The sequence below is a fragment of the Sus scrofa genome, chromosome 18 (genome assembly GCF_000003025.6).
Source record: "Sus scrofa isolate TJ Tabasco breed Duroc chromosome 18, Sscrofa11.1, whole genome shotgun sequence".
In the NCBI taxonomy this organism is placed as follows: domain Eukaryota; kingdom Metazoa; phylum Chordata; class Mammalia; order Artiodactyla; family Suidae; genus Sus; species Sus scrofa.
Window position 1 is genome coordinate 19203806 of NC_010460.4, and position 21111 is coordinate 19224916.

The 21111-nt window shown below is 40.6% G+C and overlaps 1 protein-coding gene across 4 annotated transcripts in view; it reads right to left on the reverse strand.

Moving 5' to 3' along the window:
* Positions 5242-21111, reverse strand: part of STRIP2 (striatin interacting protein 2) — a 46625-nt gene continuing 30755 nt past the window's right edge. For all 4 annotated transcript variants that reach the window (XM_003134694.6, XM_021078826.1, XM_013990816.2 and 1 more), the window contains 5 exons: positions 20627-20727; positions 16747-16813; positions 11362-11466; positions 10327-10531; positions 5242-7680 (listed from right to left, as the gene is read on the reverse strand). In XM_003134694.6, the coding sequence (XP_003134742.3) occupies positions 7430-7680; positions 10327-10531; positions 11362-11466; positions 16747-16813; positions 20627-20727 (729 nt within the window). In that variant the 3' untranslated portion in view covers positions 5242-7429. The remainder of the gene's footprint in view (positions 7681-10326; positions 10532-11361; positions 11467-16746; positions 16814-20626; positions 20728-21111) is intronic.

A 21111-nucleotide genomic window follows, 5' to 3' on the forward strand; every position in this document is an offset into this window, starting at 1 on the left:
CATGCCTGTCTGCTCCTGCTGTACTCCAAGCCGTGGCTGATCTCCAAGTCCAGTCCTCAGACTCTGATGATGTCTCCTCTCACATGATGTCTCATCTAATGCCAGTGACTCTCTTGGGATGACACAAAATTGTGAGAGAATGGCCTCCATCTGAGCTCCACTCCTCAGGCCCCATTATTTCCTGGACTTAGGGCATCTCACCCCCACATCAGTCTCTCTATTTCCACGGTCCGTAGCAACCCCGCTCTCCCAGTTTCCCACCCTTTGTCATCTCTGATTTATCTCTTGACTGATGAGCCCATCACCGAGGCCTGAGCAGCCTTTGGAAATTCTCTTGTGTTGCTCCTTCCCTGGACGCTCTCATCACTTCAGACTAGATCTTCATAATTTCGTGCTGCAAATAATAGTTAACGTTGATGGAGCGCTGTCAAGCAAGTGTGGTTAGAGAGAATACCTTGCCCCAGTTCACTCAAGCAGCTCTGTCTGTCCAGTTTATGATGGTAAACACTGAAATTTTCAGGAAGGTACCCTGGACTTGAGGCCAGATGTGGGTGCAAGCCTTGGCCTTGATATTTATTAGTAGGCAACTGGGGCAATTCTCTGAGCTTCACTTTCTTCCCAGGCTGCGGTGAAGGTGATGTGACAGAATGTATGTGCAGGTGCTTTATAATCAAAGTGTTTCCAGTAAACCTGACTTTAAAAGATATAGAGGTGTGGGGGGGGGGAAAGTGGAAGGGGGAAAGGTGGATAAAAGGGTACACAGGTTCAGTTATGGTCTGAGGATCTCATGTAGATGATGGTGACTATACTTGATAACACTATATTATATAATTGAAATTTGCTGAGCGAGTAGAACTCGTGTTCTCTCTCTCTCACACACACAGGTAACTATGTGAAGTGATGGATGTGTTAATTCGATTGTGGGGATTCTTTCATGATGTATACATTTATCAATCATCATGCTGTACACTTTAAATATATTATAGTTTTGTCAGTTATACTGCAATCAAGCAGAAAAAAGATATAAAGCATAAGAGAGCCTGATTTGTCAGTGGGTAGGTGGGCATAAAATGCATGGTCTAACAACAATTGGTACAACTTCAATGGCAGCACTGTTTCACATTGACCAAATGGGTCATCAGCCTTTGCACTGGAGAAAGCCTTAGCACTGACCTGCAGGGAGCTGAGGAGTGGGGCTAAAAGGCAACTTCCTTATAACAAAGAACACAGGTTACTGTTTTGTTTTTGGTTTTTTGCTTTTTTTTTATTTTTTATTTTTATTAAGGGCCACATCTGTGACATATGGAAGTTCCCAGCCTAGGAGTCTAATCGAAGCTGCAGCTGCCAGCCTATACCACCACAGCCACAGCAAGGGGGGATCTGAGCCACATCTGCTACCTACACCACAGCTCATGGCAATGCCAGACCCTTAACCCATTGAGCGAGGCCAGAGATCGAACCCAAATCCTCATGAATACTAGTTGGGTTCCTAACCCACTGAGCCGCAATGGGAAGTCCCACAGGTTACTGCTAGAATCAAAGGAAAATGTCATTGACAACATAAGCCAGTCTTTTCTTTTTTGCCTCGCTGGCAGCATGTGGAAGTTCCCAGGCCAGGGACTGAACACGAGCCACAACAGTGACCCGAGATATGGCGATGACAATGCTTAATTCACTGAGCCACCAAGGAACTCCTGAGCATTTTTCTTAAATAGTAGTCCACTTAAGAATCACTTAATGCTTAGGACTTAAGATCCATTTATTCTATAAGAATAGAAAGTCTTTCTGTATAATTTGGAAGATGATGTTAAATTAGGTAACTATTCAAACTCACATTGGAAAAGCACTAGTTAATTTTATCTAAGAGTACACACATTATGTCTTCTTTATAAATAGTAACGCTAACTGTTGTTCTTTAAAAATAAATACCATTACTAGAATTGAAGCATGGATTCTTAGACTATCCAAACTTAGAATATTCTATCACTATCTTTCTATAGAAGTTATAGTTAAAAATTCCTATTTCTTCCTTTCTACTCTGGTGGTCTCTCTCTGCCTTCCTCCTTCTCTTCCTTCTTTCCTTCTCTTTTTATCTATTAAGTTCAACCATATAGCAATGCATTTACTTCACCCACGGTAGCTCAAATATTGAAGAAGAGATTATAGAGGAAATAAAATGGTCTTTGCATATAATCTCTGGTCAGCTACCAGGGTCCCAGCAGTGAGAGCCATGAGGTGGAGTAAGACCGTGTGGGGCAGACTTAGGAGAGGAAATTATCTAGAGCAGGGGTTGGCAAACTCAGATAGTAAATATTAGGCTTTTCAGGCCTCATGTCCTCTTTTTGCAACTACTCCATTCTGCTGATGTAGAATGAAAACTTTTATAGATAACACATAAATGAATGTACGTGGCTATATTCCAATAAAACTATCACGGAAAACTAAAATTTGAATTTCATTGAATTTTAATGTGTCATAAAATATTTTTCTTCTGTGGATTCCCCCCAGCCATTTAAGAGCATAAAAAACATTCTTAGCTCATAGGTTGTATAAAACTATAGGTGGGCCAGATTTGGCCCATGGGCTATGTATAGTTTGCTGATCCCTGAGCTAGAGAATTTAAATGCTATTTATTTATTCTTGCTGAGGGTTTCTTTAATAGGGAGGGAAATGAAGTGGGAATAACCAGCAATTATTGAACACTCATGTTTAGCAAACATTACTCTAAGTAATAATATATTGACACATTTACTCTTACAGCTCCAGAAATTAGGTAGTATCATCATTCCCATTTACAGGTGGGGAATCTGAGGCATAGAAATTAGCTGTGTCACTAATGACACAGCTAACAGAGGCAGAGTCTGGATATAATAACTCACCAAGTTGGGTCCAGCACCCTCAGCCTGAGCCCTTATGCTGTATGGCCTTTCTGGGTAAAATATCTCACGTCTTGCGGCAAAGCCATATTTTCATGGGCGTCCACATGGAGGATCTTTGTCCCGCCAGCTCCGTTAAGCATTTGGACAAAAAGTTACAGAATGTTCAAAGTAATGCTTCCATTTGGAGGCAAAGGGACAGACGGCATTATCTTATTTAGTGAGAAAGTCACTGTCACCAAAGGTGTTTGAGCAGAGGTGGGACGACTTTTGTACTCTTGCAGTTCCTTAGAAAGACTTTGGTTATTTTCTTTTCTATAAAATAAAAGGAAAAATTTTAAATCTTCACTTTTTGAAATTTAAATCTATCTAATTACTAAAGGAGCAAACAAGCTGAACCTCTCCTCATAGCCCACTCAGGTACAGTCTCATTCCATGTAAGGGATCTGGGAGTCTGATTGGCCGGAACTGCTGGGAGGGTATCTATCATATTGCTTTGGCCTATAATGATTCTCCCTCAACCTCATTCCCACCGCAGCAGACACACATGCTCGCTTGCACTCTCTCTCTCTCTCTCTCTCTCTCACACACACACACACCATTCTTCTTCCCATCCGTACCCTGTCTTCTAAAATTTCTTCTTCACTGGAAAATGTTTGAAAGCAGTGTTAGGGAAGAATGATTTGATTTAATTATTTGATATACTAAATTTATACACATATAAGAGGATATGGAAAAAGAGATGTTCAGGATAAATGATAAGAGCAAGAATAGAACAGTACATTGTGCTACCATTTGTATTAAAAAAAATGTTGGTAAGGAGGAGATGGGTGTTATCATGGGAATTTTCTGAAATAATTAAAAAAATAGAAAAAATATTGATAGTCATTACTTTTGGGGAACAAGATGGGGATCTGGGTTGGGAGATTACATTTATCATTGTGTACTTAGAAAATTATTTGTTTTTTTTATATGTGTCTTCTTAACAAAAATACCACGACATAAACGTATTCTTCAGTTTTACACATGGTCCCTCATGTCATATCCTCTACTCAAGCCTAAAATTCTTTCTTTACTTGAATCACCTTTGATGACATCAAATGCTGCAAGTGTTTGAAATTAAAAATAACTTCCCCTGAGCCTTGCCTTACACCTCTAATACTGAGAGTAAATGAATCAATATTGCTATTTGCTAGTGCCTGATGAGTTTTAGGGGTTGAATTGTGGCCCTCCAAAAGGTACATCCACGTCCTCATCCTTAGAACCTGTGAAGATAGCAAAAGATGTAATTAAGATTACTTAGCTCATCAATTATGGCATCCAATGAGATCAAAGCTGTGAGTCTGATTGTTGTATGAACCAGGGCCATTTTGGTCCAAAATCACAGGTGCATTCTTTTTTTTCTTTTTCTTTTTGGCCATGCTCACTGCATGCAAGAGTTCCTGGGCCAGGGGTTGAGCCCTTACCACAGCTGTAACCAGAGCCACAGCAGTGACAACACCAGATTCTTAACTCACCAGGGGACTCCTCACAGGTGCATTCTTAATCTCAGCTAGCTTTACTGTAAATATGGGTCATCTCAAGAGGACTAGAGGGAAGAATTCCAACTCATCACCACTACTTGGGGAGAAATAGAAACCATCAAAACACTTGTCTTTATATAACAATGATTAACAATTGTTAAATGGAAGAGCTGGGGATCTACAGACAAGAAGGTTAAGAAAACCACACTGGAAATATCAGCAGAAAGCACTGAAATGGGTGGTTTCAAATGTTCACTGGAAAGCTGTTTTCTCTAGAATCTCTCGAAAAGTCCCACCACCAATCTGAAGAGCACACTGGGAAGCTGTTGCGACTCACTGTCTACCCATACATCTGGTTGCAACTGCCTCCCTATAGGATGTATGCTTCCCTGGTCCAGTGTCAGGCTCACCCATGTGAACTGCTTTTTTGCCAGTGGAATATGAACAATTTGACTAGTGCCACATCCAGGTAGGAGCTAAAGCTACATAAATGCATGTGGGTGTTTTGGCCTTTTGATCTTCTCCTTCATTATGAGAATGGTCTGTCCCAGGTAGGGGTTATTCCATCAGCCTAGTACCAGAATAAGACAACATATGGAGCAGAGCTAATCTAGCAAGTCAACCTGAGTCATGCAGAGCTGTAGCTGATCCCCAGAACCAAGAACAAGAAAAAAAGATTTGTTGTAAGTCACTGAGATCTTGCAGTTGTTATATCAGTCTACCCCCTGGGAATACTAATATAAGATTTTATATAGTCATCCCTTTAATTATATCCTTCCTTTCTAGATCTAATGTCTTTAAGATTCTCCTATGTTGAAGAAGTTAAATACCAAACTTCTAACTTCAGTTCAATTCTCTTTTTATTAAAGTGCTTCAGTAGATAAACAGTATTATCAACAATCAACACAAACTTTACTGAAATATTCACAAATAAAAATCTTCATTATAAATCACTCAAATAATGTTCTTCTATGTTGTAACAGTAATCACTATTGGAGGCTAAATTTACTCCTAACCACACACATACATTCTCAAATTGGGAACATCAAGCCAGTTACTGAAATCTATGGGGCTGGCTATCAGTACCTGAATGCTAGTCCCAGCAAATCAGTGGTAAAATGATATAATTTGAAACTAAACACTTATCCTTGGTGCATCAGTTTTTCCATGTACACTGAGAATTAATCTTCCCTTAGAAAATATTTATTAAAAAAGTAAGAAATGTTAAAGCTTAGCATACATCTCTGATTCAGAAAGCATTCATGTGCATATTTTTAACATCTGTTCTGGACACAGATACTCCATACTACTTAACTCAAAATAAATAGATTGATAATTATTCTTTCCTTTAGGTAAAGGTTGTCTTTTCACTTAAATCACATTAAAATCACAAATTAATAGGGTTCAGTAATGATATACTCAGTAAATTATTTTAATTGCAATGAGGACTGCTGTCCTATTCAAGCAAAATTTACAGATTTTCAGTTTTATCCATTACATACTTACATTCTTTCTGACCTCTCAAAAAAAAAAAAAAAAAAAGCAGAAATCCTACTACCCTAAAGCACAAAAAGGTGAAATCCAAGCTATAATCAGAGTTTTGGCAAAGTTCCTTCGGAAATCATTAGCAACTCTATCATGACTTCCAAAAGAAACACTGGTTGACCACGGATGAAGTAAATATGCTGATTTTGACTAGACCTCCTGGCCCAATTACAGTGGCCTGGTGTTATCATAAAAAGGATTCAGTAGTGTCTATGTTGCAGGGCAGGGGCATTTAAAGTAAAAACACTTGAAAATATAGATGGCATAACTGTGAGGACAGCTGAGAAACAAAATGATCCTGACAAATCAGAAACTTTTCTAAAAACCTTGTTTCAGTGAGGAAATATGTGATTCCGCTGTAAAAGAGAGGTGTTTAAAGAGGTCAGTACATCAACCCTTATATTTTCAAAGAAACGTGTAATACTTGCAGGTAGAAACAGTATTGCTAAATCTCCACATGACACTTTGAAACTGCTAGCAGTAAAAAGGGGAAAAAATCATTAATCAACATAGAAGAAAAAGAAAAATGATAAGCTGTGATGCTCTTGCTGTTCTATTCAATTAAAAAATAAATTGATCATGAACACAAATGGATACACCATCTCAATAAATAAAACTTCCTGTAGTTAACTTGTCATTTAAAAATGAGCTGGATGAAAAGGATAATTTTCTGCAATGTACTCAGTCATTTTAAGACTGAAGCAGTTTCAGAAAAACATGAAATGTTCTTAGAAGAGGCCTGACTGTTTTATATTGATGGTGGCAGAGCACTCCATGCCCTATACAGAGTACACAAGGAAATAATTTTCACACCGAACACAGATCTCTTAAGGAATAAAGAAAAAAGACTTTACACAATATACCTTTCTATAACATGCAGTATTTAGGTAATAGTAAATCATCATCCTTCACAAAGAAGGTGCAGGTGCTCTAAAAATCATCTTCGAGCTAAAAATTTCAGAAAGAGGTGAGTGTCAAAATTTAAAATTTTAAATACAGACTTAATTTCAAAGTTGGGTTTGCCAAACATCTGGTAGTCCAGGTGAGCAAGAAGAAATTTTATGAGCCACACTTCCCATTACCTATAAGGAAGGCCATGGGTCAAGTGCCATAATAAACTTATTCACACTCCTGGGGCCAGCAAAGCCTAGCCTGGTTCTAGGCAAGACTAAAGCAGGGAGAAGTCTCACAAAAAAAACTGTACAGGACTTTCCAGCAAAGAGATTTTATGGGCAACTGGGCACCCAACTGACTCCAGGGCAAGTAGATCAATTTTTATGACTCAGGATCCCAGCCTTATACTATCTCCAGGCCTAAAAGCCCCCAGAATAGTCCTGAACTACACTAGATGTCCTGGGCTGGGCCAGCTCCACCCTGGACAAGCGCTCCTAGAGCTTGAAACAAAGGCTAAATGGGCAGGGTAGGCAGAGCACCATTTATTGGAGCCAACCACTCCCTATCAGATACTTGTTGACAAGAGCTCAGTCAGTGGTTCTGGAGCAGCTCCTCCCAACAGATGGGCTGTGAAAACACCTCTCTCTCCAGCCAGAGCTCATATGAATAGTGGAAATCCTCAGGAAGATCCAACCGCTGCCCCAGCACACTCTGCAAGCAGTTATCCACAGGTGAAAACTCAGAGTCCTGGGGTCTGTCATACCGGCGGCTGTTAAAAGCCTCAATGTTGGCCCTCAAGGTGCATTCTTCTGCTTGGAAGTCCCACGGTCTGGCATCAATGTCTGTGTTGGGAAGATAGGAAGAAAAGATGTATACAACTCAGGACACTGCTCTCTTAGCACAGAGCATGGTCTATGGGATACCAATATTGGAACTGCACAGAATTTCCTCTTCTGTAAAGAGCAATGTACAAAGTATAGAATATGCTGTTGCTCAGGTTTAAAAAATGTGCATATGCCCATATACATATGCTTATATATGCAGAGACTGTCTTTGGAAGAGTCTAGAAACTGGTTAACAGTGATGACCACTGAGAAGGAAATGAGGGCCCTGAGGGAGGTAGAGTTGTTTTTATGGTATTTCCTTTTCATTATTTCACTTTCTTACTAGTTAGGAATACGTATTATTTTCCAAAATGGTAACTCAGTTCCTGTTATTGAACGTTCCTTGGGGATGGGAATTTCCTATTTGAAAAAAAAACCATCAGTTTTTAAGGAATGGTAAGAGGCAGGAAGAGGCACAACGAGGAGAATCAAAATGGACCAAGGTCTGAACACTTTCCTGATTCCCTGGAACCTCCCCCAGCACATGGTAAATCTATATGTCAGCTGATACTAAGACTATGAGGTGAAGGCTACCATGGAAGTAAAAACAGAAAACAATCTGCTTTGCTTCTATTTATCTTCCTTGTGTCCCCCACTCTACAAACGCAGTTTGGGTTTGTGCTCGTGATGGCAGAAGCAACAGACATGCCATTTGCAGGATAAAACATTTCTATATTTTTAAGAATCTATAAGAATTTAAATTAATTGCACTTATATGTCTTATAGTTGAAGATGCATACTGGCTTACTAGTCATCAATCATATACTTCCTCAGTTCTCCAAACTCTTTTTTTTTTTTTTTTTTTTTTGGTGAAGAAGAAAAAGATAGCTTTATTGCTTTGCCAGGCAAAGGGGGGCCACAGTAGGCTAATGCCTTAAAGACTGTGCCCCTCTCCAAACTCTTTACTGCAGCATCCTCTAAGTTCAGGCACATGACAGATCCCAGCAAAGACAATCCATTATTCACCGAACCAATAACTCTTAAACCCAAATATGCAAATAATGGTCAAATCCCATCATAGCAAATGTCAATACAATGAAAAAGCTCTCCAAAATAAATTTTTTCAACTCTCGCCAGCCTATAATATCTTGGTAGGCCAGCCAGGTAAATAACGCCTCTTTTTTTTTTTTTTTTTTTTTGTCTTTTGTCTTTTTGTTGTTGTTGTTGTTGTTGTTATTGTTGCTATTTCTTGGGCCGCTCCCGCGGCATATGGAGGTTCCCAGGCTAGGGGTCTAATCGGAGCTGTAGCCACTGGCCTACGCCAGAGCCACAGCAATGCGGGATCCGAGCCACGTCTGTAACCTACACCACAGCTCACGGCAACGCCGGATCATTAACCCACTGAGCAAGGGCAGGGACCGAACCCGCAACCTCATGGTTCCTAGTCGGATTCGTTAACCACTGTGCCACTACGGGAACTCCAATAACGCCTCTTGATGTGAAGCAATATGCAGTTCATTATAGTACATTACCTAGAATGTACTATAGCCAAAAAGGTTTACCTTGAATTCATCAAACCCTCAGATCTACCTTTCAGCTTACAAGTAATACCAAAGATAAAGAAATTAGGTAAATGAAACCGCAAAGAAGCAAGCAGGAAGGTCTAGAAGGTGGATGATATGCAGGACAACTGGCCTAGTTCTTCAATTATGTCAGTGTTATGGAAACAAAACAAAACAAAACAACTCTGTGAGATTCAAATCAAAGACTATAACAACCAGATAGAATTTATGGTCTTGGGTTGGATTATAACTTGGGAAAAATAGCTTTAAAGAACACTTTTGGGGCAGCTAGGGAATTCTGAACATGGATTTGATTATTAGATAAAATGAAAGTGTAGAAAGGTGAAGATAATGTTAACTAAAAAGAGAAGAAAATAAAATAGCATACACAATTTGCTTTCATTTAAATAAAACGTATGCATATACATAGAGAAAAGATCTGGAAGAACATATAAGATTTTAGTGGCAATCTTTAGGTGGTACAAATATGGCATAAATGTAATAGTATTTTAAAATGTTTGCTTACTTGTATTTTCTAATTGCTTTGTAATAATAAAAGATTATTTTAGTTTTAAAAATCTCTTGAAGAGACCTGTCACTTAGAGGAATGTTTTGGAAAAGGATAATTATCCCTCAATTTACTTGTTTTATAAAATGAATTTTTTTCTTTTTAAGGCTGTAACTGTGGCATATGAAAGTTCCCAGGCTAGGCGTCAAACTGGAGTTGCAGCTGTGGTCTATACCACAGCCACAGCAATACCAGAACCAAGACGCATCTGCAACCTACGCTACAGCTTGTGGACATGCCAGAATCCTAACCCCCTGAGCAAGGCCAGGGATAGAACCTACATCCTCACAGATGCTATGTCGTCTTAACCGGCTGAGCCACAGCAGGAACTCCATAAAGTGGATTTTCATAGTATACATAGGACAAGGTAAGTGCTAGAATCTGGGGCAGTGCTTTAAGGTTTTTTTTTTTATCAGTACCTGAATATAATCACATATTTTCTCATCTAAAACATGTAACAATTCATACCAAAAGAGTAGCAAATGTTTATTTAGTTCTGTTTAAACCCTGGGCAAAAGCCCTGAGAAAACTCACCATTCCCATAAGCCCAGTCATCATTCATGCGGTGGCGTACTTTCTGGTAAATGGCTGACATGGTTTTCATGTTGCTTTTCCTCCACTGGCGCCCCAGGTACTTGGTCTGTATTTTGAGCAGCTTCAGGACATAAAGTTGCAGCATGGCCTGTTTGACCTTGAGAGCCCGCTTTAAGATTGGAGCAGATTTAAACACTACCAGCATCTGCCCATTTAAAGAGGGTGGGAGTGAAGAAAGATAGATAAGTGTCTAAAGTTTCTTGGAATTTCCACCTCACAGACAAATTAAGCCAAACCTTGTTAACCTCAGACTACCCTGGTAAGTTTTGGGAAATCTGTGGTCCAAGCTCCACTTACGCTTGGTCATAAGAACAGAGAGGATCCACTCTATTTATATTCCATAATTCAAAATTTCTAATATTCAAAGTGCCGAAGAAGTTAGTCAGCCACACATCCCATTTCCATTGTTACCAGTTTCCTACGTATCTTCTGGAGATAATTTTGTGTACGCATATATTATTTTATTAACAAAAATGATAGCAACTACATATCCTTCCACATTGTTCCGTATCTTGATTTTTATTTAACAATATTTCTTGAAAACTATTCCATAGCAGTATAGAACTGCTTCATTCTTTTTAATGGTTGTATTAATATTCCATTACAAGGATGTACCATATTTAACCAGTTGGTCACATATTAATGAACATTTAGGTTGTTTCCAATCTTTCATGATTATAAATAATGCTGTAATGAATAATCTTAGGCTTGTATCATTTGGGATATGTACTATAATCTAAAAGATAATCCCAACTTCCCCACCAGAGCTGCTCTGAAGGAGAGATCATATTAAGTTCCCTGAAAAGAAATGGACCATTTAATAATTATCTCATGTAGAATAAGTGCCCAGAATTAGGAGGTGCTAAATCTTACAGAGCATTCAGTGTCTATCTATAGACAAAGCAGGAAGTCCATATTTACTAAAGATAAAGAAAATTCAGTCAGGTGGACACCGTGATCTGAAGTTCCACTCACCATGGTTCTGGAATGCTTCCATTTGGTCAGTTTATTGAGCAGCCTCAGAAGGTTGATGCAGGAAAAGAGATTCCTCCAGCAGAACTGGTTGTTGTCTCCAGCTTCCTGTAATAAGGCATGTTCATCATTATCTCAACACCTACAAGGCTTTCATTCCCACAGAAATCTGGAGGTCACTGTTGGTCAGTTTAGGTGAGACCTTCCATATGAAATGCTACCTCCTTTCCATCCTGTTTCTCACACACCGAGGCTTCAAAGCATGTAATATCCTTCATCTGAAAACACACAGCTGCCAATTCTGGAAGACTCTGTACCTAGAGTAAGTACTAGAGAAAGATGATATATGAACACAGGAACTTCATTTAAGCAAGCTTTCTTGTATAGCTTTTTGCTTTAGGAAAGCTTATGTCTGTAACTGCTAGGAGTTATTCTGGTAGATTTCAAACTATATTGGATGGATCTGATATTCATTACAGTTTATTTTTTTAAAATCAGTCTCCACCCTCCTTTATCAAACCACGTTGCAGTTTAAGCAATTGCACATTAAGCAATTTAGCTTAATTCTCTGGCATGGAAGGAAAAATGGCACATGGTTAATTCAAACCAGGTGGTTCTCTTGAATGTTTCTTGATAGTTTGTGAGCACCCAACCAGTGATAACAGATGGATGTCAGATCAGAAACAGGTATCTGCTCATAGGAACATCTTTCAGGAACGAAAATAAGAGTCTTTATGGGTTTTGGGGACTGTAACTATACACTGGTGTCAGAAGCTATACAAATCAATGAGCGCACATGGTGGTCAAACTAACTTCTTGAAAATTCCTCGTGTCTACCATGTGAATGGAGAATGAAGGTGTGGGAGACGTGCAGAAGTGAGCTGCTATCTAGTAAATGGAAGATTACTCCCTCCTCTCCCAAGTTAATTTGAAGTAACCAAGACAAACACACATCAATTATGGAATGAACAGGAGTTCCTGTTGTGACTTAGTGGGTTACAAACCCGACGAGTATTCATGAAGATGCGGGTTCCATCCCTGGCCTGGCTCAGTGGGTTAAGGATGTGGCGTTGCTGTGAGCTGTGGTATAGGTCGCAGATGCGGTTCAGATCCCATGTTGCTCTGCCTGTGGTATAGGCTGGCAGCTGCAGCTCCAGTTTGACCCCTAGCCTGTGAACTTCCACATGCTGCAGGTGCAGCCTTAAACAAAAAAAAAAAAAAAAAAAAAAAAAAGAAAGAAAGAAAGAAAAAGAAAAAAAGAAAAGCAAAATCAAAACATAACAAAAATCAGAGTTCCCGTCATGACTCAGCGGTTCACGAATCCAACTAGGAACCATGAGGTTGTAGGTTCGATCCCTGGCCTTGCTCAGTGGGTTAAGGATCCAGCATTGCCATGAGCTGTGGTGTAGGTCACATAAACAGCTCGGATCTGGCGTTGCCTTGGCTCTGGCGTAGGCCAGCAGCTACAGCTCCGATTGGACCCCAGCCTGGAAACCTCCATATGCCTCAGGTGCGGCACTAGAAGAGGCAAAAAGAGCAAATAAATAAATAAATAAATAAATAACAAAAATCTTCTGGGATTGGAATTCCTATCGTGGCTCAGGGGTTAACGAACCCAACTAGGATCCATGAGGTTGTGGGTTCAATCTCTGGCCTCACTCAGTGGGTTAAGGATCCAGAGTTGCCATGAGCTGTGGTGTAGGTTGCAGACACTGCTTGGATCTGGCGTCGAGGTGGCTGTGGTGTAGGTCAGTGGCTACAGTTCCAATTCCACCCCTAGCCTGGGAACTTCCATATGCCACAGGTGCAGCCCTAAAAGGCAAAAAAAAAAAACCCAAAAAACTTCTGGGATTATCTGTATTACCTGATTTAGGAAGTTATAAAAATTAAATTTAATAAGAGATGAAAGGATCAGTTATATAAATTTAAGTGATATGAACATATTTTTATAGGTCTTTCTAGATATAAATCAAATCCAAATTTAAGAAATTTTATAATGAACTGCCTTTTAAAAACTAACTTAATAATTTCACTTGCCTAGATATAAGAGGATATTCCAAACATTTCTTTGCAAATGGCTGGGTCATGCAAATTCTGACCCAATGCTTTGGACAACACTTCACCACTCCATCTATTGCCTTACCACTAGAGGATGAGATTGGGCAAGACACTAAGAAACTTCTAGCTCTGATACTCAGTGACTCCTAAATACAATGTGTGTTTATTTATAAATTATAAACGGATTGTTGTAGCAACATGATGTATATTATAAAGTGCACAGAAATATAGAAAAAAGGATATTAATACACATAGAAGATCTAATATATTCCACCCCTAAAGCATCGTGTTGCACATCCTACTTCTCATACCACTGCTCTAAACAACCACCCAGAGGAGGCTGAGCTTCCTACAGTACTTGCTAAGGCCACACCCACTGCCTCTTTAGCAACCTCCTTCCAAAGGCCATACCTAACTTCCATACAATCATATACTCATCATCCTTCTCTTATGTTTGGAATTTAAATTTAATGTCTTTTTAGTGGGTTGAATTTGGAATATAGACTTTTGGAAAATTGTGAGACTTCCTATGTCAGGTAGGTGAGGAAACTATTCAGCACATGAGTAAAGATGGCCTACTGGAGAGAGAAATATTTTGACAAAATGAGAACACTTTAGAAATTAACATGCCATTAACTCTGCCTTTATTTCATGTCCATTATATGTGTAGTTGGAGTGCCAAATGAAGTTGAACTCAGTTCAAATTCAGAAAACTGAAAAAATATGAATCGAGATTACCTTAGCCAAATAATTCCACTTCAAGGAATTTATCTTAAGGAAATAATCAGAAATGAGGTACGAGTATATTCATTTTGGATACGAAGAACACTGAAATAAATGCCCAATAATAGTAGAAAACAATCTTTAAAAAGAAATTAAGTAGTGGGGGGGGTTTCCTTGTGGCACATCAGGTTAAGGATCTGGCATTGTCACTGCAATGACCTGGATTGCTGTTGTGGTTCAGGGGTGATCCCTGGCCTGGGAATGTCTACATGCCTTGGGTGTGGCAAAAAAAAAGTAGTGGAATATTATGTGTAGCTATTAAAAATTATGTTCTCAGGAATGTTTAATAAAATGATATTGTGAACATTTAAATTTTACCATGTAAATTGAAACATGTAAAGTTCTTATTTTTTTAAATAATATGTATATGTGTATGTATATATATATACATATATATATGAATGATATATACAAATGAATATATTGAATGAACCAATATATACATGGTTAACTGCAGCAAAATATATTTTTTTCTTTTTTCTCATGCCCATGGCACATGGAAGTTCCTGGGCCAGGAATGGAACCTGTGACACAGCAGTGACAACACTGGATTATTAACCTGCTGAGCCACCAGGGAACTCCAACACTAGTCCTTTCTGAGTGCAGAAGCCATCAGATTAGATAAACAAACCACTGTGTTGAAGGCCTGTGTGGAGCGAACTTGCTAGTTAAGTCCATTACTGGGCTCAGGGAATTCTTTTAAAGTTCAAGTAAAAAAACAAAAAACTGATTACCAAATGAAACCAGCAGGTGCCACTGTTGCTTCACAGAAAGGACAAGAATACCTAGCATGAGTGTTTTTTATGCTAATTTCTACTTATGTGACTGAGAAAAGAGAACACATTGTATCAAGAAATAGATTCAGGTCATAAAAGCTGACTTTATGTTTTGAAATACCCTACTAATTGAAAAGGGTGGGTTTCTTTGTTTCTTCTTCTTTTTTTTTTTGCTTTTTTAGGGCTGGACCCATAGCAAATGGAGGTTCCCAGGCTAGGGGTCGAATAGGAGCTACAGCTGCCAGCCACAGCCACGCCAGATCTGAGCTGCATCTACGACCTACACCACAGCTCATGGCAATGCGGGATCCTTAATCCACTGAGTGAGGCCAGGGATTGAACCCACAACCTCATGGTTCCTAGTTGGATTTGTTAACCGCCGTGCCACGACGGGAATTCCTGAAAAGTTTTAATGCTATCTGTGTACTACTGTTTCTGTGAGAAAGTGCATTCCTCATTCCAACTCTGAATGGCAGGGACGCATTGGCAGAGGGTCTCCACTTTGGCTCTGTTGCTTTCAACTGTAAGGTTCTGGCAGCTACCTAACTTCTCCATCTACAAAACATTAATACCAACCTCATACAGTTGCTTTAAAAATTGACTATCATAAATAAGGTTAGACAACTTATTACCTCTCTCTGCAGTGTTAAGAAGCTCTCAACTTCCTTGACTACTGAGACCACATCTAATTCAGACAGGAAGTCTCTGCCCAGGTGCTAAAAGAAGTGCTAGACTTGGTGTCTCAGGACTCAGGTTTTTCTCTAATTCAGGGTTGATATCTATGAGGAGTGGATCTGACAAGTCACTTCATCCACTGGGCCCCTAGGTTTCTCATCTTTGAAATAGGGGGGTAGGCCAAATGGCACTCAGGTCCCCTCCAGCCAAGAATCCTACAGTTCTGTAAAACTTGTGCCCCAGAAGTTACCACCATTCTACTTTTGCGCAATATACTTTTCTGATGTGACACTTTGCAGGTATTAAACTGGGGGACAAGGGGTTGGGGAACACACAGGCACTGCCATCCGATCATTTATTGAACTCCTTCCATGTACTGAACATGGTGCTAGACTCTGGGGATATAAAGATGAAGATGGTACTGTCTCTTCCTTCAAGGAGTTTTCTGTCAAATGGGGAAACAAATACAGATAGACAATCACAGTGCAATGGGGTGAGGCTATGGGCTGAGGTAATAGCTAAGTTGATCTTCAACATGCTGTTGATCAGCCAGTTTCACAGGATTCAGAATAACTCTGAGGGACTTTTCTGATTTGCCTAAAGCTCTTTCCAGCATGAGGAGCTTTCTGGGTCATCCTTCTGGGGCCAAATCGACTTTTGCCTCAGAGAGACAAAGACAAATATTTTCTGAAGTACACACTCCTGGGTTGTATAACCTATATGGAAATGAGAATAGGCTGAAGCACAGCAAAAAGAAGACAGATAATTGTTTTAGGCTAGAACAGAAAAGAGTCTCCGGCCATTCAGCACGGATGTTCACATTCAACTTGACTCCCATTATCTTTCTAAATTCTCTCTCCTCAGTGTTTTGCACTGACGCTTTTCCCTACAAAACGCTGTGCTCAGCTTTTCCAAATCTTTCTCAACTGGGTCGGCAGCTCTAAACCCCTCCTACCTCTGTGCTCTTGCCAAGGTGCCTTTATTGATCTGAGACTCCCAAACCAGGGCATTAGGGGGCTAGAGAAGAAAAGGAAGAACAAATGCCAACCTCTGCCACCTGGCAATTTCAAAGGCTACCAAATCCCCATCTGCTTACCAGACTCTCTGTAGTAAGCTCTGGCAAATCCTGGATGGTACAGCAAGGGTAATCCAGGACCGAGATGCTGCAAGATGCAGAGATAAGGACAGCTTTTAGGTAAATGGCAATGGCAGGAAATGGCTATATGAGAAAGGGCAGGAGTTATTTCTCCTCGGCAGGCCCCATCTATTTCCCAGATTGCTTAGTGACTTTAGCTCAAACTGAGGGTTCTGATGCCAGCAACGCCAGATCCAATCTCCTCCTCATGGCCATGAGAGAAACCAACAGAGTTCTTTCAGGCTGGCCCCCATATGGCAGAGGCAAGAGAAAGCCGAAAGACCTCTGTATGGCCACCTTTCTCCTCCCTTCTTCAATGAAATACATAAGCTTGTGTGCATTTGTGTTTCTGTATTTAAGAGTATGCTTATGTGTATGTGTGAATATAACTGCTTTCCCAGAGATGCTGCCCAAACTTATCCCACTTCACAACAAATAACCTATGGCTATGAGGATGAAACAAAGACCTCTCCTGTGGCTCTTACCAGATGTTTCTGAAAGCCAGCAGGTCTGGGAAATGTTCGGCGAAGCCACTCCTAGAGGAAACTTGAGACAGAGGCAGCTTCCTGCAGCAAGGCCAGTCTAGTAGCTCAAGAATGGTAATAGCATCTGCCCCCCAAAATAGGCAGTGAGGGACTAAAAGAGGGCTGGAGACTCTGTGGTAAACCCAGGGGTGCAGGCATGAGTCAGAAGGGGAAATAAGTACTGCATGATGACAGGGACACAGTCACTCAAAATGACAGCTCTCTCTCTCTCTTTCCTCTTCTCCCTTACTCACTGGCACAATGCAGAATTTAGACTAGCTAATCTCTAGTGAGCCTTCTGGTTCCGACATTCCATGAAGTTTTAAACAGCAATCCATCTGAACTAGAGTAGTTGGAAATGGATAAATGATGTTAGCAAAGTGGAGATTTTTATAAAGAGGAATATGAACCTGTCTCTACATTTTGAAAGTCAAAACTTCTATCCAAGCAGAAGGCAACAATTTATTTGGCTAGAAATAAGCCAAGAAACCCACAAAGGCAGGAGAGGAGAGGGCAGTGGATCTACCTATAATGTTGCTCATCATCTTATTTCACTCTGTTGGATTCTCCCAAGGTTGCCAGTTCAGTTCTGCTCCATTAGGACAAACATTCTTGGCTGGCTTATTTACTCATCCACCCACCTCCCACTGACAAAGCCCCATGGCAAAGTAGGTACTGGTGATCAGGAAATGAGGGTGGGAAATCAAAAATGAATTGTTTCGGGAGTTCCCGTCGTGGCGCAGTGGTTAACGAATCCGACTAGGAACCATGAGGTTGCGGGTTCGGTCCCTGCCCTTGCTCAGCGGGTTGACGATCCGGCGTTGCCGTGAGCTGTGGTGTAGGTTGCAGACGCGGCTCGGATCCCGCGTTGCTGTGGCTTTGGCGTAGGCCGGTGGCTACAGCTCCGATTCGACCCCTAGCCTGGGAACCTCCATATGCCGCGGGAGCGGCCCAAGAAATAGCAACAACAACAACAATAATGCCGAGGGAGCGGCCCAAGAAATAGCAACAACAACAACAACAACAACAAAAGACAAAAAAAAAAAAAAAAAAAAAATGAATTGTTCCAATCTCAGTGTACTGAATTCTAGCCTTAGGGGGCATAAAGTTACAAGTTTCTGGCATATCTAGATTTTAGGAGCCATGAGGAAACTGTGCAACAACGACCTGTGGGTGCTCAAGTTTCTTGGGATCATGCAACAGTAAAGCTTGCAGATGATACACAGAGGACCACTGCATCCAGATCAATCTTGGCAAATGGTGTAGTCTGGCACTACTGCTCTTTCAACTCCAACCTGAACCTGATGGATGCCTACTGGATTGTCTGACCCCTGCTTCGAGGCCCATGGTGCAGGGAGGCATTTAGCTCCTGAACCCCACTCCCCAGCCACAGCTGACGGATCCAAAGATGGACCTCTATCCCTGGGAATGTGGAAGGGGGATTGAGAGCAAATTCAAGTTCTGAAGTGGCACAGGAATATGTTTAGCTCATGTGGGCATGTTTTGCCAAGTGGCCTGAGAGGCAGATAAAACTGTTTATCAGTGAGAAAGGAAAAACTGGAGTGCAGGTACAGAGGCTTAGTGGCCCTGGATGGAGGTGGAGGGCTTCCTGGGCTCCCTATGCTACAGACCAACCCTGAGGCCCAGAGCAGCATCTTTGTCCTAGGTTCCTCAGGATAACGTACTGCCCATTTTCTCTTGACAAATTCCCAATCCGTGTGAGCCACATCCAGTTGGTTTTGGCTACTTAAGAGGGTTGACTGATACACACAGGTGCCTTCATGAAGCTGCAGCCCTTACCCAGCCGGACCTCCACTTTCATTTTCCTGGGTAACCCCATGAGCACTTATCAAGTGCCATTTTTAAGTGAGTGTACAAGCCTCTGTAGTTAGAAAAATACCCATTCTCCAATGCTTCCCCTAAACAGAAAAAGTAAAGCACTCTCAAATATGTTTATCTTAACTAATGCTTATAAAAGTCTATGATATAGCCAGAATATTATTTTATTTAAAAAATTTTTTAAATTCTCATTTTAAAGACAAAAATACTGTGGCTCAGAGAAGCAAAGTGTCTTACACTCGAGATTACACATCTAGCAAGTAGCAGATCTAGGACTTGTGACTTCAGATTCTGTGTGTTTTAAACTACATACAAGTAGGCTGCCTCTCCAGGATGGGGTTTCAGGCAGTGCTGACAGACTGGTGTGGCAACATCTCCTAGCCCCTCTGCAGTCACCTCCAGTATCAGGTCAGCCTTCTTCTATTTTAGGAACTTTGCCTCCGATAAAGCACTTCTGGTCAACTCTACTGATTAACATGCTTCTAGTTCTTAAGGAAGTAGCAAACCGAGGACGAAGCATCTACTCTTAACCTCCCAAGTCCCCACTTGGCTGGAGCAATCCACAGCAATTGTGATCAGAAAGCAATTTTTGGAGTGCCCTTCGTGGCTCAGCAGTTACCGAACCTGACTAGCATCCATGGGGATGCAGGTTCGAGTCGTGGCCTTGCTCTGTGGGTTAAGGATCTGGTGTTGCCGTGCTGTGGTGTAGATCACAGACAGAGCTCAGATCCCAAGTTGCTGTGGCTGTGGTGCAGGCTGGTGGGTACAGCTCCAGTTTGACCTCTGTAGGCTGGGAACCTCCATTTGCCACAGGTGTGGCCCTGAAATAGCCAAAAAAAACACAAAAAACAAAAACAAAAAAACAATTTGTGTTTTGACCCAGAACTCTGCTGCTTACTTTAGGGATCTCACCAGCATGTTATCCTAAAGTCAGTCAATTAACCTCCCTGAATTTTCCTAATTAGTGAAATGGGAATAAAACTTTTGATACCTCTTAGCACTGAGGAGATTAAATGAAATAATGGATGTGAAAATACTGTATTTTTTTAAACTAGAAATTGATCTATCTATAGTCTATTATCTACCTTTGGTTACAAATTCTGTATAACACTTTAAAAAGAAGTATAATTGACCCAACTTATGATTTATACTAGAAATCACGGTTGGCCGGACAGGTAGCCTCCTTCATAAAAAACAGTTTTCTGGATCCTTCTGCCACAGGGCTGAAATTCATTGCTGCAGTTTCATTTCTTTGAGTTGTGGCATTTTAGGATTTCAGAACTATTAAAATACAAATGTCTTTGTGAAGAGGCCAAACCATACACCCCACCAGCTAATACTTCAAGGAAGTTAAATTTGACAGTGACAGCTTTAAGTTCTCCCGGGACACCAGGAGAACTGAAAGGTGGCTCAGACGCAATGTAATTTCTCAACCATCCCAAATAGCCTTTTGAAATAAACCTGTCCAGAGTCCTTACCTGTTTTTGGCAGTGATGTAGGACAAGATATTTTGATTGAAGAATTTCAGGATCAATGGAATGCAGTTAGCAAATACCAAATGTTGTGATACATATTCAAACTGAATTAAAAGATCAAAGCAGAAAGGATGCTTATTTGGGGGAGAATAGAGGGTCTGTATGAAAAAAAAAAAAGATGCAAGTACAATTCTATTATCCATTCCTGAGAATATTCACTGTCATCTTGTGTTATCAGCCTTCCTGCCTGGGAAATGGGGAGAACCGTCTTCAGCCAGCTCATCCTACACAGAAAGGGACGTGTGTACATCCTACAGTGTGTACATTGCAAGGGCCTGACCTAAAGCATAAAACATAAACAAGCCAGAAAGAAAATCCCACTCCAGATAAATAAGAAGAATTACTGTGAGATTTGTTCCTAAGCTCTACAGGAAAGGAAGGCTCCCCGAGGGAGTTGTCTTCCATACCAAAGCTCTGGCTCATAGTGT